The sequence below is a fragment of the Danio rerio genome, chromosome 4 (genome assembly GCF_049306965.1).
Source record: "Danio rerio strain Tuebingen ecotype United States chromosome 4, GRCz12tu, whole genome shotgun sequence".
Classification (NCBI taxonomy): Eukaryota; Metazoa; Chordata; class Actinopteri; order Cypriniformes; family Danionidae; genus Danio; species Danio rerio.
In genome coordinates, this window is record NC_133179.1 from 68,362,501 (window position 1) to 68,379,518 (window position 17,018).

Genomic DNA, 17,018 nt, shown 5'->3' on the forward strand with positions numbered 1-17,018 from the left:
GCACAGGTCTTATTTTTCCGATGTACATGTAACGCTACTCCTAATGCTCATTTAATTTTTTTTGTTGTTGCTTGGTTTCGTGGTGGTGTAGTTCTTTATTTCACTATTCCTATTGTAATTTGCAGTATTAAAACTACAAATAAGAAAAGACCAGCATGCAATAGCTCAGTGCGCGCGGCGAATGTGACGTCATCGCCGTGTTTGCGGAGGTTCACTTTGGACGCGCGCGACATGATTTCGGGTGAACAGTTCGCGCGGCGCCGCGCTTGACTTGAGTTGAATTTGAATCACTTTGAAGAGATTTTGTCTGTAACAGTACGACTGTACAGACATCTTAACTATCCGACCATGCGTGATCAGCATAGAGATGACCAGATGACAAATAATTCTTGGCTAGAAATTGCAACACCCATGGAAAGGAAGTGTTTTGTTAAAGTTTGGAAAAACCTGGGGGATTAGTTTGTTACAACAAAAAAGTGGAGACCCAGGTGGTTTTAAGATTACAGAATATGTTTTTCCACCATTTATTGGTTTTAAACTGATGTATCATTTTGAAGTTAAAGCAATGTAACAAAAATTAAGTAACAAATTAAGTATTTGATAACTGGAAAAGAATATATGAGCCCATCGGCTTACAGTATACTGATGCCCAATTTCTAGGCTTTATTGGTGATAATGGACAGGATTGTTGGACCATTATTGCCTTTTCAGCTCATTAGTAGAGGACAGAAACTAGCCAGACAATAATGTGTCAATTGTTAAGTGGGCAAAAAAAAAAAAAAATTTTTTTTTTGCTATTATTCTTGCCAGAATAAAAAAAATAATTGTAGAGTAACCCATGTTCTGTAGTCATTGATATTTAACTTTAATAGGTAGAACTGTCCGAGATATAAACACAAGTGAGTGATGCATCAAACTTTAAATAAAAAAATCTTGAATAGTTATAAAACTTTATAATCATTCATTAATTTTCTTTTTGGCTTAGTTCCTTTATTAATCTGGGGTCGCCACAGCGGAATGAACCTCCAATTTATCCAGCATATTTTTTACACAGCGGATGCCCTTCCAGCTGCAACCCGTTCTCATTTACAACAACAGACAATTTAGCTTACCTATTTCACCTAAAATGCATGTCTTTGGACTGTGGGGAAAACCGGAGCATCTTGAGCAAACCCACGCAAACACGGGGAGAACATGCAAACTCCACACAGAAATGCCAACTGACCCACCCAAGACTTGAACCAGCGACCTTTTTGCCTTGAGTCGAGAGCGCTACCCACTGCCCCACCCCGTCACCCAATTTTGTAATCATAATAAATTATAAAAATAATGAAAAATAATTATTTTTAAAATCTTGAACAATATTAAAGATATGACGTAGTTCTGGAAACGTTTTACTTCTCTGTTTATCCGTCTGACTTTACAGTGAGGTGTCTTTTGACTGGCCCCTGATGTTTTAAAGAATATCACAATGACGAACGCGTCTAGTATTAAAGCCTCATCCATTTCGTGAGGTGCGCGCACAGTCAGCGGAGGTGTGCAATGCGGAGCCAGGCGAAAGTATAAATCAGCCTCAAAATGTTTGTTTCTTTTGTTTTTTTGTTCCTGCACTTCAATGGTGCATCTAACCTGTCTTCAGTACTGTTCTATTTAAATAATTTTATTTTACCACAAATTTTGTGTTTTTGCATTTTCTCTTGCATGCTTTTGATATTGTGATATAGGTCTTAAATTTAATACTTTATGGTCTTAAAGAGGTCTTAAAAAAGTCATGAGATGATATCTGCAGAAACCCTGCAGAAACTGCAGAAACCCTTTTTTTTAAGACTTCAATCTATAATCTAAAAAAAAACATTATGGTAAGAAGACATAACTTAATTTGTGTGATATTATATTTATTAATAATATGTTTAGGCACTAGGCAGTGTTGTTCTGTGGTTTCTGACGGTTCAGTTCGCGAATTAGGTAATTAACAAAGTTTCTCCATAATTTGCAAGTGTTTTTTTTTATTTATTACATCATCTTTTGATCGTACAGATAAAAGAGGCATCATTTGAAATGATAAAAAGTCGTGCATTTGTTTATATTTCTGTTATCTTTATACTCCAAATAACAAAACATTGTTTTTGTAAAATAACCATGGTGCGCAGTGGGTATTGCTATCGCCTCAAAGCAAAAAGTTTGTTGGTTCAAGCCCTGGCTGAGTCAGTTGGTGTTTCTGTGTGGAGTTTGCATGTTTTCCCCATGTTGGCGTGGGTTTCCTCTATAGGTGCTCTATAATTATTATCTATAATTAATGCTGTTTACACAGTTTTAAAAGTGTTTATAGTATCTTTAAATGTGTTATGTAAAATGTGTTTTACTGCCTGGATCTTGTCTGACTCCGCATTTATGGATAATTCCACCAATACCGCCAAGCTAAAAAAGTAATTTGTAATTTTGTAATTTGAGTAGTTTTTACGAAGAGTAATTTGTACTTTTACTTGAGTACTTTTTAACACCAGTACTTTTACTTGTAATTGAGTACAATTTTAGCAATGTAACAGTACTTGTAATTGAGTACAATTTTTTTGTACTCTTACCACCACTGCTCTTCAGTGAGAACACACAGTTGTTTTTCTCCTCCTACCAGCACAACGCTTTTCCCAAGAAACAATGGAAATGCAAACATTGATGGCTGCTGCAATTTTAAAAAGGAACAGGATGTGGGTATAGTTAGCAGGACTTGAACCTGCGGGAGAATACCCCAACTGATTTCTAGTCGATCGCCTTAACCACGCAGCCATGACTACAAGACTGTTCTCCCATGTCCTCATGCCTAGTACACGTGTTGTGCATTCAGATGAAACTTTCAGCAAGCGATAGCTCAACGGCAAAAGCTGTGGCTCCACAAAGAGTCTCTCATGCCCGAACACAGACTTGAACCCTGGACCCTCTACCGACTCCGCTAAAGCTGGGGAACAATAGTCTGTTTTGGAAGGGGAAGAAAAAAGCACAAGAAAAATAAGAAAATTTGAGAAATTGAGAAAGAAAGAAGCGAAATTAAGGTTATATTGTGTTTTTTTTTGCCCACCAGAAACTACTCAATGCATATATAATAGTACTGGTTCAAGAAATATGTCCATAAATAACACTTTGGGTAGATCACAAGGTTCAATCCCCGACTGGAGCAGGTATCTAACCAGGTTTAGTAATGGGTCGATCATGAACATTTCGTTCATTTTAAACGAATCTTCAATATGATTTGGGAACTATAAGTCCTCTTAGGGAGTGATTTGTTAATTTGCGCGTGCGTACATTTGTGCAGGTGGTATCGTTATTTCAAGTCTTCATCACATTTCGTGTCGTTCATCGCGGAAAGGCAGAAACCAATCATATGCGTTTAGAGCCGAAAAAGATTTGATCCGTTCACCTCTCGAGTCCTCTATCGGGTCTGAGTCACTCGTTTATTACGGGCCAATCATACGCGTTTAGAGCAGGAAAAATATTTGATCCGTTCATCTCTCGAGTCCTCTATCGGGTTTGAGTCATTCGTTCCTCACGGGCCAATCATACGCGTTTAGAGCTGGAAAAAGAATTGATCCGTTCATCTCTTGAGTCCTCTATCGGGTCTGAGTCACTCGTTCATCATGGGCCAATCATACGCATTTAGAGCCGGAAAAAGAATTGATCCGTTCACCTCATGAGTCAGGTCTGAATTTGGAGAAAAGCTCCGCCACTGCACTTGACACCACCAACACTGGTTTAAAGTGCAGCTCAGGTTAAATACTCTCTCTCCTCTCTAGAAAGATCCAATGATTGCTACCAGGTGGACACAGTTACCTGCAGGGAGAGAGAGAGGAAAAACACAATGCTCATTGTCCACCAAAAGATATGTCTCAGGACGCAAGCCCTGGGATAACCGCTATCACCCTCCTGGAGCATATACAGGCAAGAAATCCATTAATTAGTTGTTATGGAAGTTATTCATTAAGCTTTTAATGTACTACACAAAATGGTAATCTAAATGTTTATTTTACCATTAGTTTTATTTAATATATGTTTTTTTATTGTTTTATTTTTTTAAGGTGAATTGCTGGGAATGGAGCACCTTTACAGCCAGACCGGCAAAACCCTGACTCCGGTGCTCCAGAACCCAGAGGAGGAAGACAGGCTGGTGGAGGAAGTACATGACGAGGATCTACAAGATGACGGGTTTGAGGAGGAGATCATGGAGGACATCACAGTTCCAGTGCTGTATGAGGATGACCCCTGCCGTGATCTTAGAAACAGCCCCTTATCTTCGCCTCTGCCTCAGTCCCCAGCATTACTGGAGCATATACAGGCAAGAAATTCATTAATTAGTTGTTATGGAAGTTATTCATTAAGCTTTTAATGTACTACACAAAATGGTAATCTAAATGTTTATTTTATCATTAGTTTTATTTAATATATGTTTTTTTTATTGTTTTATTTTTTTAAGGTGTATTGCTGGGAATGGAGCACCTTTACAGCCAGACCGGCAAAACCCTGACTCCGGTGCTCCAGAACCCAGAGGAGGAAGACAGGCTGGTGGAGGAAGTACATGACGAGGATCTACAAGATGACGGGTTTGAGGAGGAGATCATGGAGGACATCACAGTTCCAGTGCTGTATGAGGATGACCCCTGCCCTGATCTCAGAAACAGCCCCTTATCTTCGCCTCTGCCTCAGTCCCCAGCATTACTGGCTGAGCCGTCCACATCAGCTGGTGGAGAAGGACAGCTTCCTAGCCCAGCCCCTTCAGTGCCGTCACAGCCATCCAAGTCTGGAGACAGTCTCTCTGTTGAGGCTCAGGTAAGATATATTAAGAACTTAATTTGATTTAGTCTTTTTTTATTCCACATATACTAAACTTATTCTGTATTTACCAGGGAGTAGTCATTGGACTTGATGGCATTGCTGGGTTGGACAAGGTCCAGGATCTGGCTGCTTATTTGGTAGGTCTTCGTGTGGCTCCTTACCTCACTGACCTGCAGGTGACAGAGGCCATCCAGCTGTGGACAGCTCTCCTGGATGTTGATAAACAGCGCATCAACTACCACCCTCGACATCAGCCTCAGCTGACACATGGGCGCTTTAAGGCACCGAAGCGCTCCGGAGTCACTCCAGGTGTGGAGAGCGTCAAGCGCTGTCTGATTGGACAAACTGGGGGTCCAGCATAGTGGCCTAGCACCAGCCGCTTGGTTGAGGCCATTTGTACAAAGCTGTGTGCCGTACACAAGTCCACTTCCAAGAAGGCTGGTGTTCGCACGGCCAGGTGGTCTAAAATACTGACCGATTACCACCACATCCGGGATCTAGTGCTTGGCAGTCGCAGGCTGATGGATGAAACAGTGATCCAGCTTTTTGAGCTAAACCAGAAGACGCTCATTCAGTGGTAAGCAAAGCACATTATTTTCTTTAAATTACCTGAATACTTCTAAATTAATATATATGAATAATACATATCATTTATTATCAGGTTTCAACGGAGGCAAAAGGATCAGGAAATGAGTGTACTCACTCAGGGACTGACTCCACTTGATCCAATTGCTGTGGCAGATACGCAGCTTCCTTTGCCGAGGGAAAAATTGGACGAGACACCATCAACATCAGGCCCCAAACACCAGTTTGTCTTTCCTCCAAATAAAGAAGGACAGGCACCTCTTCTTCGACCTGGTCGAAAGACTGCTTCTGCAACCACCACAGTTTGCTCCTTCCTGCCGGATGCCACCACGGTGTGCTCCTTTCCACCGGCCCCCACGACGGTATGCCCCATCGCGCCAACCCCCACCACAGTCTGCCACATTGCACCGGCCCCTACCATGGTGTGCCCCGTCACACCGACCTTCACCACAGTGCGCCCCATCTCGCCAGCCTCCACCACAGTGTTCCCCATCATACCAGCCTCCACCACAGTGCGCCCTATTGCGCTGGACCCCACCACAGTGGGCCCCATTGTGTCTGCCCCCACCATGGTGTGCTCCTTTCCACCGACCCCCAGCACAGTGTTCCCCATTGCACCACCCCCCACAGCACCAGGTGTTGTGCAGCCCATTTCAGGACCTGGATCATTGTTTGGCACACTTGTTTTTAACCCAGACATGAGTGTGTCAATGGTGATTCCATCATTTGCTGCACCAACATCCAGTGCAGTCCCAGCTTCACCTTCACCTGCTGTTCCTCCACCTGCACCTGCTCCACCTGCACCTGCTGTTCCTCCACCTGCACCTGCTCCACCTGCACCTGCTGTTCCTCCACCTGCACCTGCTCCACCTGCGCCTGCTGTTCCTGTGTCCCGTTACACCCAGAGGAACAGGCGCAGACGGGAACAGGAGAAGGAAAGTGTTTGCAGCAAATGTGGGCAACCAAAGACTAAGGAGTTTGGCCATAGCCGATTTGTCCTTAGAGGACTGGTTGGCAGAACAGCGCCAGCAAAATAAAGGACAAACTCCAGCTCCAGAATAAAGGACAAATTGCTGTATATATTTTTGTAAATGTTACATGGGTACTCTCTCTCTCTCATTTTATTTAATTTTTGTGTGTTAATATTTAGCATTTTAAAGTGGCACTTATAGGCCCACTTTTATTTTGTCTTGTGTGAACTTATTTAATATTTGTGTGCATTTTATGTAAAAATATATTTATATTTCTTAAAAAAATAACATTTTATACATTGCTTAAATACTATATTTTATATATTACGTGCCCCCACTCTTGCATTTTATTATGTATTTATATTATTGTTTAATATATTGTGTATATAAAACTAAATATATAAATAGAGTATTGTTTTTATATAATGTGTATAATAAATAAATATATTTATATATAGTATTGTTTTAATATATGTGCACAATAAATAAATATATATTGTATTGTTTTTATTTATTGTATATTATATAGTTTATATATTAATATATGTTTTTATTTTGTTTTTTATATTTTTTAAATTGTTTTGCGATTTTAATATTTGTATTCATTTTAATAAACCATTTTGCATATTACTTGTTTTTGTGTGCATTCATTTAAAGTTATTACATAAAGAAATAAAACATATATTAATATATATATATATATATATATATATATATATATATATATATATATAGTATATATTTATATATTAATAAATAAATATATATAATATACTTATATATACATAAACATGCATACATATGTTTAATTGAAACATTTGCATTCATTTTTAATTAACGTAATATGCTTTTTAAGAACATTATCCACATAATAATAGTAATATCAATATAATTGCCCGTGTTACGTCAGTAAAATTTCAATAAGAGCGCATGCTTACATTATGCACAGTCACAAAGCCGCGAACACTACTGCAAGCGAAATTTGTCGCATTTTTCCGTGTTTTTGCGGCTTGTTCGCTTGCGAGTGAGCGAGAAGATTGGACCCCTTCCTATGCTAAGCGAGCGCTCTACCATTTGAGCTAATTCCCCTCAGAAAAATTCAAATTGGTAGTTTTTGGCGTGGTCAAAAAAAAAAAAAAAAGATCTGCTCTGTGGTGGCCTCTTTGCCCTGCCCGCCGTTTAGTCGTCAAATTGCCTGGAATAGCGCGCTTTTCTTTTAAAGCCCTACCTATTCCTGCACCAGTAAACGTGTGAGGAGCCCTGCATGCCGAATGACTCAGAATGACTCAGTTACTCAGAAATCAATGCACATTGGCACCACCTTGGATTGACATTCTGCTACTTTCCTGCAAGGCCGTTTTTTTTTTTTATTCATTCCCTACAGCTCTGACAGCACCACACAACAAGCTTGAGGTTCCATGGTGTAATGGTGACCACTCTGGACTCTGAATCCAGCGATCTGAGTTCAAATTTCAGTGGGACCTGTTATTTTGCCAGCACCGCACAAAAAAAGCTGGAATAGAATGTTAATCTCTTGAAGGCCAGGGAATGACATTTACTCTGGGCTTTCTAGTGCTTTAGGCAGGAAGTGGCCGGTTAGCTTAGCTGGTTAGACTATGGTGGTAATAACGGCAAGGTTGTGGACACTGGCCCAAGAGTTAGGTGACCGAAAGTCACCCAAAAAGCCTAGCTGCTGCACCCTTAAGTCCAACTGCTTCCACTTGACCAAAAAGCTATCTTACTTCCAGATGGTCACGTCGCTTCTGGTGACGATTGAATCAGGAGAGTTTCAATTTAAACCTTTTTCGCTTTAAAAAGGCATGAAAACAGAGGTGGAGAATGCAGTCATTGTTCCCGCTACCTCTCCCATGCAAAGCGAGCGCTTAACCATGAGCTAATTCCCCTCAAAGCAATCAATAATTAGCGATTTTCGACGTGGTCAAAATAGAAAAAAAAGATCACATTTGCTCTGTGGTGGCCTCTTTGCCCTGCCTGCCGTTTAGTCGTCAAAATGCCTGGAATAGTGCGCTTTTCTTTTGAAGGCCCTACCTGGTCCTGCTCCAGTAAACGTGTGAGGAGCCCTGCATGCCGAATGACGAGTTACTCAGAAATCAATGCACATTGGCACTGCCTTGTATTGACATTCTGCTACTTTCTGGCAAGGCCGTTTTCTTTTCTTTTTTTGTTTTTTACATTATTTTCTCTTTGGCCCGGGCAGCACCAAGCAGAAGACTTGAGGTTCCATGGTGTAATGGTTAGCACTCTGGACTCTGAATCCAGCGATCCGAGTTCAAATCTCGGTGGGACCTTGTATTTTTACCAGCACCGCACAAAAAAAGCTGGAATAGCATTCTTATCTCTTGAAGAAAATGACAGTTACTCTGAGCTTTTTAGCAAACGTGGCAGAAAGTGGCCGGTTAGCTCAGCTGGTTAGAGCGTGGTGCTAATAACGCCAAGGTCGCGGGTTCGATCCCAGTACTGGCCAAACTTTTACCCTTTAAGGCCTCAGAGGCATTCAGGATTCTGCTTAGTCTCACAGACATGAATGCTGCAGGATACTTGTGAAAAGGCAGCCGAAATAGCTCAGTTGTGAGAGTGTTAGACTGAAGATATAAAGGTCCCTGGTTCTATCCCGGGTTTCGGCAAAACAGTGATGTTGTTCTATTTTGTGCACAAGGGTCAGGTGACTGAAAGTCAACCAAAATGCCTAGCTGCTTCACCCTTAAGTCCACCTGCTTCCACTTGACCAAAACACTATCTTCCTCCCAGATGTTCACGTTGCTTCTGGCGATGATTCCAATGGCCTGATCGACAGAACTCTATAATGCTATGTATTTAGTGCTTTGATGTCCCACTGCGGACACGCTGCTGAATAAAAGAAAACTGTGACTTGATAGGGCTTCTGAAGGGTTGCAATGATATGTACTACACAGAAATCGGCAAAGCTGACGTAAGTAGTTTCGCTTTAAACCCTCAAGGTGCCACCAGCTTTGCAATAAAAGCCAATGTAAAAAGGCATGAAAACAGTGGTGGAGAATGCAGTCATTGTTCCCACTACCTCTCGCATGCAAAGTGAGCGCTTAACCATTTGAGCTAATTCCCCTCAGAGCAATCAAAAATTTACGATTTTCGACGTGGTCAAATTAGAAAAAAAAGATCAAATTTGCTCTGTGGTGGCCTCTTTGCCCTGCCTGCCGTTTAGTCGTCAAAATGCCTGGAATAGTGCGCTTTTCTTTTGAAGGCCCTACCTGGTCCTGCTCCAGTAAACATGTGAGGAGCCCTGCATGCCGAATGACGAGTTACTCAGAAATCAATGCACATTGGCACTGCCTTGTATTGACATTCTGCTACTTTCTGCAAGGCCGTTTTCTTTTTTACATTATTTTCTCTTTAGCCCGAGCAGCACCAAGCAGAAGACTTGAGGTTCCATGGTGTAATGGTTAGCACTCTGGACTCTGAATCCAGCGATCTGAGTTCAAATCTCGGTGGGACCTTGTATTTTTACCAGCACCGCACAAAAAAGGCTGGAATAGCATTCTTATCTCTTGAAGAAAATGACAGTTACTCTGAGTTTTTTAGCAAACATGGCAGAAAGTGGCCGGTAAGCTCAGCTGGTTAGAGCGTGGTGCTAATAACGCCAAGGTTGCGGGTTCGATCCCCGTACTGGCCAAATTTTTACCCTTTAAGGCCTTAGAGGCATTTCAGGATTCTGCTTAGTCTCACAGACATGAATGCTGCAGGATACTTGTGAAAAGGCAGTAGAAATAGCTCAGTTGGGAGAGCGTTAGACTGAATATCGAAAGGTCGCTGGTTCGATCCCAGGGTTGTAAAACAGTGCTGTTGTTCTATTTTGTGCACAAGGGGCAGGTGACTGAAGGCCCTACCTGGTCCTGCTCCAGTAAACGTGTGAGGAGCCCTGCATGCCGAATGACGAGTTACTCAGAAATCAATGCACATTGCCACCGCCTTGTATTGACATTCTGCTACTTTCTGGCAAGGCCGGAAAGTTTTTTTCAGTCCGGGCAGCACCAACTGGAAGACTTTTATTAAGCTTGGCAGTAAGTGGCCGGTTAGCTCATACTGCCACCTGTAAGTCGTGGTTATTCTTGGTCACACCGGCCAATCACTTTGTGAGCTGGAACCAAGATTCACCCTATTCTTGGTTAAGGCAGCCAATCGTGTTCTGTGTTACAATGAACGCTATGGCCAATCAGAGCCCTTATACCATCCATGATTTGTACTGTAATAAAATATTTCGTCGCGGATTAATTTGGAAACCAATTGCAAAGTAAGTATTTTTTTAACAAGGTGGTTTAAATGAATAACCATTACAGTAACGTTAATTACTTCAACATAATTATTATATGATTGTTATAGATGTTTTATAACGTTATTTGGTAAGATTAATGTTAGCCGACCAAGCAAACTGTACAGTTTTACTACAAACATTTTAATGCAGTTATTAATTAATTAATATGGATCATGCATGATTGCATCACTAATAATAAACCAACAATATAAGGGTCACACATCAATCCATAACTAATAATAATGTTATTATTATTATTAGTGATGGATTAAATTGTGACCCTTATATTATTGGTTTATTATTAGTGATGCAATCATGCATGATCCATATTGTTTTATGCTTTATGATTAGTGATGTATTATGCGTGAGCATTATTAGATTAGTTTATGATTAGTGATGTAGTGATATGTGAGCGTCATTATACTATTGTTTATAATTAATGACTGATGAATTGAGCCTTATATTTATTATTAGTGAAGTGATTCATTAATGTGTGAGAATAATGCACGGGCATTATTGTAACTATGGTAGTAAATGACAATATAAAGTGAAGTAATGTATAATAACTGCATTAAAATGTTTGTAGTAAAACTGTACAGTGTGCTTGGTCGGCTAACATTAATCTTAACAAACAACGTCATATAACATCTATAACAATCATATAATAATTGTGTTGTTGTAATTAATGTTACTGTAATGGTTATTCATTTAAACCAACTTGTTATAAAAATACTTACTTTGTAATTGTTGTCCGAATTAATCCACAACGAAATCTGTTAATACAGTACAAATCATGAATGTTATAAGGGCTCTGATTGGCCATAGCGTTCATTGTAACTCGGAACATGATTGGCTGCCGTAACCAAGAATTAAAAAAAATCTTGGTTCCAACTCGGACCGTGATTGGCCGGTGTAACCAAGAATAACCACGAATTACAGGTGGCAGTATGCGCCACTGGCCCAGTCTGCGTCAGCAGTGCTCATTAGCATGCTGCTTGGAAAGAGGACACGGCTCGGTCAACATGCAGTTCCTTCAACGCTTGCTGTGCTTTCTTGTCATGGCAAGTTGTGGTGTCGATAGGATGCTCTAACACAGAGCATGTGACAGTCCCTCCCAAGAAGAACTGTGATCCAGGCTCTGAGACTTTCTCTTCTCCAGGAGGAGGTTGCAAATGTTAGAGTTATTTTTGTCAGAGCAGCTGCAGCACACCTGGGTGGAAGCCCACAGCTAGGCTTGATGGTCTAGCCTGGTTCTCTAGTAGTTAGGATTCGGCGCTCTCACCGCCGCGGCCCGAGTTCGATTCCTGGTCAGGGAACTTCCTTTTCACCTCCATGGTGAACTTCGAGCAGTGGTGCCGATGATATCTTTGCAAAGGCAAGAAAGCAGCTCTGAGCACAAAAGACATCCTTTGAGCTGGAATCGAACCTGCGACCTAAGAGTCCTCCACTCTACCAACTGAGCTATCGAAGTCTTACGTAGCAGTTCCACAACCACACCCTATAGGGTAGCTGCAGTCCGACCGCTGGCCAAAAAGGACAGGAGCAAAAGTACTTAAGCCTTCCCATACCGGGAGTCGAACCCGGGTCCCTTGGGTGAAAATCAGGAATCCTGACTGCTAGACCATATGGAAATTGCCACTTTTGAAACCCAGTCTTGGCACAAACTCCAGTTCTTTCTGATCGCTGACACGTCCCTGCTCCGCTTGAACAAGTGCCACTCATACACTTACGCACTCTCTCATACACAGTTTCTTGGTTTCCATAACTGAGAATCTTCTGATCCATAGTCATAAGCGCTATCCTTTGTGCCACTCTGTTTAGCACCTTGTTAGCACATTGCTTGAAGCAAGGAAAAGGCTCTGTCAACCCGGAGTTCCTTCACCACACATTCTGCTTTGTTTTTTATGGCAAGAGGTTGTGTGGAGGGGATGCTCTTACAGGATTCCTGACAGTCCCTCCATAGAAGACCTGAGATCCAGGGTCGGAGACTCTCTCCTCTCCAAGAGGAGGTTAAAAGCAATGGTTTCTTTTGTGTCTCTGTGTCAGAGCACTTAGGTGTTGCTGCAGCTCAGAGACCTACAAGTGGAGGAGATTACACTGCAAGTTGGCTGGATGACCTCTAAGGGGTCGGCAGTTATGCCACACGTAGGCTGGGTTTGCGATTGATGTAGCTGTAGTAGACATTCATAAAAATAAAAAAAATTAAAACTGCTTACTCTGAGGTTGCGTTTAGGGTTGGGGTAGGTGTAAAATTGAATAAAACATAGCGAGTTACTGTGAGGTTGGGCCTAGGGCTGGGGTAGGTGTGATTTTAATAAACTGCAATAGGTTGTATTCTGTGCCATGTACAAGACATTGAATCAATGAAACTCACATGGAGGTTTGTTACTGTGAGGTTGGGTTAAGAGTTGGGGTAGGTTGTGTCGTAAAATAGCAATTAGTTTTTTATTATTTTTGTCTTTTTTTCTTTTAATCAAACACTTATTGGTATTGGTCATGTAAGGGTCATATATTAACTGAACTTCTAATGTTGTGGGTGAGTGCTGTGCATACTAATTAGTAGGGATGTAACGGTATTGTAAATACCGTCATACCGCAATATTAATTTTTTTCGATATTACCGAAGTCGCATGACTCGGTAAAACTATAGGTCTTCTGAGAAAATTTGCTCAGGCGAATGAAGCGAACGGGACGTAGCTAAAACTACATTTCCCATCAGCCCAGGCGTGGCCATAATCCTTTGCGGTCTGTTGTCGCTACAGATCCAGTAATGCGGAAATGGAGTGTGCTGCTAGTAGCGGAGATGAAAAAAAGATGGAAATGATCGAACCTAAAGCGGGTGTTGTCGCCGCGCGCGTGCTGAATAGCGGTGCTGTCGCGCGCGTTCTGATCAGCTGTGTTGTGGTGCGCGTATTGTAAAGCGCCGAGGGGGGGTTGAGCGCGCATATTCAAGTGAGGTGTTGTCGCGCGCCTACTGAAGGGCTGGATTGGACGGAGGTTGTGTCGCGTCGCGGGGGCACTTTTGATCGTTTTGGAAGGGCATTTTCTATCCAAGACTAAAAAGGGCATGGGCACTGCACAGGTTGAGCCCTATGTGTGCACGTGCCTGCAAGTTGGGGAATACGACTAATAGCAGTCATGGGGACTGCAGAAACACAGCACACTGTTCAGATTGATGCAGACATTGGCTTGTACCGCAAAGAGATCTCTATCTCACTCATGGTTTGTCTTCTCAAGTGGGGGAAAGACAATGCACAACGTTACCCCACTGCTGTCAACCTGGGCCAAGTCATATCTCTCTTGTCCCAGAAACCTCAGTCCCAAATGAGAGGGTTTTTTTCTGTTGCAGGGGACATTGTAAATACCCAGATATACCAGCTTTTACCAGATTATATTTATATGATAATTTTCCTTTAAACCCATCTCTATCTAAGTGAGTGAGTGATTAAATGTTGAATGTGATGAGTTTTCAACAACACTAAATTGAAACTTTATTTTTTTACATGGTTTAATAATTTTTTGTTATTAAAATTGAAGTTAGTGTTTCAAAGCTTACAGATAGATGGCTAATTTGTATGTCATTGACACTTTTGGCACTTTTTTGGAGTATTTTCAAAAGTTTTTTTTTTCCTGTAAATGATTCAATAAATACCGTACCGTGACATTCATACCGAGGTATTACCGAACCGTGAAATTCTGATACCGTTACATCCCTACTAATTAGCATTTTTGCAGAAGTAGATAGATGGGGGTCCAAAATTAAATTCAGCTCTGCAGAAACTTCCTGTCTGAAGAGAGGTGTTAAAACTGAACACAGAACGCAGAAAGATGTATACTTTGTTGTTGGGCAGATAATTCGTAGAAAAAGAGGAAGTATGTCGAAGGTGCGGCCAATGGAGGACTGAACAATGACTGACAAGTGACGTTACACCAAAACTCCACCTGTTAAGATCGGTGGTGTATATATGCTGGAGTCAGGAAATGTATGTTAGTTGCTGTGACAAAGGAGATTGTCACTGGCCTGTGGCAGAACTACATATAAACTTTTTTCCTTCACACGCATCCATTAAAACACTGTACTCCATACTCACCATCAGCCGATCACAGGGTGCACACTGGAGTCGCGCTGCTGCCGGAACGCATACATACAGACAAACACGCACACATTTCTAGTTAATAATCCCAAAATACATCCGATCCGTTATCACAAAGCATACATAACACTTACATGAAGCATATTCACTTACCTGTTGTTCAACTGTGTTTGTGTTTGTCTCGTCTCGTCTCGCTGATCTTCCGGGCTGCGCCATGATGGCTATGGAATGCCAAAAGGGCTAAAAAGCCTAACGCGTTCATTTTATGCTCAAGCATGTACTGCGCATGGGCAAAAGGGACGGCCGGCCGGAGATCCTATTTGTTGTATGTATGGGGGAGAAAGATTGTCCGGGACAATAAAACAAAAGTGGTTTATAAAAACTGGAAAATATAAAAATAATTAGTTATGGGGTAAAACTGTATAGTATGCAAATGTAGTGTATACATATAATTAAAATGTTGATCAATGAAATATTTATAGATATAGTTATTTGATACTTACCTGCTGTGATGATATGAGCCATTCCATACCAGTCTCCCCTGCTATATAAAGGGCAGAGTGAGCACAGTATGGTGTGGGGTGTAGGAGTAAGGTTGTAGAGTGGTGTGGAGAAGTAAGTTGATTATTGGATTTCTTTATTTGCAGAAAGAAAACGATAGCCAAGTGCTACTTGTCTTGTAAATTTTTTTTTTGTTTTGTTTTGCTGGTTATTATTTTTGGGGGATTTTTCTACTGAGCACTGTAAATAAAGACACTTTGCACCATAGTGCTATTTCGACTGCCAATTTTTGAGGATAAGGCAGATGTATCTTTGAATAATATGCCATAATGTTCCTCATATGCTGTATATTCCAATCAACCGGGTTAATCAATGTGTTGTTTTAACCCTTATAACAAAGTAAAATGTTCTGTATGTGTCTGAAATGTATGATGTCTAGTATTGAACGAAAGCTAGTGACATTTGCAATACGTTGGTGTAAATGAAAAACTAGTAGTACAAACAGTATTCATCTTATACCGTTTGATGTAAGATAGTTTCAATCTTGCAAGAGTTCTACCACGTGAAATCTACATGCAGTCTGTTAATTATTGACCCTTCCTACGTCAGTACGGGGTGTGGCCCACCCTTCATGGCAGCTGCTTATTGGCAGACAGTGCCATGGGGACGAACCAGACCAGGTCATTTAAAAACGCCCTGCAACAAAGAAACTTTGCTTTTTGCATTAGCCGGCTTGCACATGCTTTTGCTCTCTGCCCCCTTTCGCCTGCCCGGACACTGCGCCGCCACGCGATTGGGTCACCACGAATTTCCATACAAAGTTTCGGGACCGCCGAAACTGTACGAACTTCCGCAAACCGACTCTCAGCAGTCTGTCACCTCGGTAACCCAGGACAACAGCCATTCTGGAGCGTGTGAATCCCAAAGACGTCATCGAAGTGAGTCACCACCCAATCAGGAGCACCTTGTTTCCCCAAGGCCAGCCGGCGAGGGAGATTCGACCTGAGCAAAAAGGGCGCAAGTAACACAAACTAATGTTGTCTCTTGCTGATCTTGTGCAGATTGATCTTAAGCAGTTAAAGATAAGCCATATCTCTGCTTTTGTGGTTTCTCAGGTGTTATTCTAAGATCTTGCAAAAAGTATTAGAATTAATTTGGGACGTTGTCAACTCATATTGCATCCTCTGAACTGCCTCTGTGTGTATGTGTGAATGTGTGTGTGCGTTTGTTTGTTGTTTGCTTATTACGTAGTTAGTTTCATGTATCGTAGTGTAGCTCAATAAATCTTTGTGCTCATTTTGTAAGAACTGTGTTCTTGTTTATGTGCTTCTAAGTCATTGCCTTGAGCTGTAGATCTTGTTACCTTGCTTAAGTTAACCCAATACTGTGTTATGTTATTATCGTTGGCCACGTAAATAATATTAACAAGATTGGTAAGATACGAAGTGTTCTATTTGCAGGACAAATGGTAGACAAAGTGTGAATCTTTTAATCTGATTCAATCTGACTCAATTGAGTCGAATCAATGATTCGAATCTTCAGGATCCGATTCATTGAAATGAGCTAATAAACCCCTGATCGATATTAAAACATAGGTCCTCCGCACTGGCATCGGCTGTAGACATTAGCACAAGGCTAAGCTAACTGAAGTTCACGTTGTTGCATTGAAGTGTGTGGGATGGCTATGCTATTTAGCATTAAAGGTTAGTGTAGTAGCGCTCTCCTTGTGGTTTTGAA

The 17,018-nt window shown here is 41.4% G+C and overlaps 1 protein-coding gene and 5 non-coding genes across 6 annotated transcripts; all 6 read left to right on the top strand.

The window, feature by feature from the left end:
- Positions 1 to 5,187: 5,187 nt before the first annotated feature.
- LOC141381858 (uncharacterized) lies at positions 5,188 to 6,572 on the top strand. The gene is made up of 2 exons (XM_073949012.1): positions 5,188 to 5,398; positions 5,483 to 6,572. Exons 1-2 carry the CDS (start codon positions 5,343 to 5,345, stop codon positions 6,441 to 6,443), a joined length of 1,017 nt encoding a protein of 338 aa, XP_073805113.1. The 5' UTR covers positions 5,188 to 5,342; the 3' UTR covers positions 6,444 to 6,572.
- Positions 6,573 to 8,614: 2,042 nt separating this feature from the next.
- Positions 8,615 to 8,686, top strand: trnaq-cug (transfer RNA glutamine (anticodon CUG)). Its single transcript has one exon. It is a non-coding gene; the product is annotated as a tRNA-Gln (tRNA).
- Positions 8,687 to 8,788: 102 nt separating this feature from the next.
- Positions 8,789 to 8,862, top strand: trnai-aau (transfer RNA isoleucine (anticodon AAU)). The gene has a single exon. It is a non-coding gene; the product is annotated as a tRNA-Ile (tRNA).
- Positions 8,863 to 8,949: 87 nt separating this feature from the next.
- On the top strand, positions 8,950 to 9,022 carry trnaf-gaa (transfer RNA phenylalanine (anticodon GAA)). The gene has a single exon. It is a non-coding gene; the product is annotated as a tRNA-Phe (tRNA).
- A 777-nt stretch (positions 9,023 to 9,799) lies between these two features.
- On the top strand, positions 9,800 to 9,871 carry trnaq-cug (transfer RNA glutamine (anticodon CUG)). Its single transcript has one exon. It is a non-coding gene; the product is annotated as a tRNA-Gln (tRNA).
- Positions 9,872 to 9,973: 102 nt separating this feature from the next.
- trnai-aau (transfer RNA isoleucine (anticodon AAU)) lies at positions 9,974 to 10,047 on the top strand. The gene has a single exon. It is a non-coding gene; the product is annotated as a tRNA-Ile (tRNA).
- The last annotated feature ends 6,971 nt before the right edge of the window (positions 10,048 to 17,018 follow it).

What these genes read in the sequence shown, in the direction of transcription:
- LOC141381858 (XM_073949012.1), top strand. Translation starts at nt 5,343, where the DNA reads ATGGATGAAACAGTGATCCAGCTTTTTGAGCTAAACCAGAAGACGCTC. An exon ending in CAGAAGACGCTCATTCAGTG is followed by an intron (nt 5,399 to 5,482) that starts GTAAGCAAAGCA and finishes ATTTATTATCAG; the next exon opens with GTTTCAACGGAGGCAAAAGG.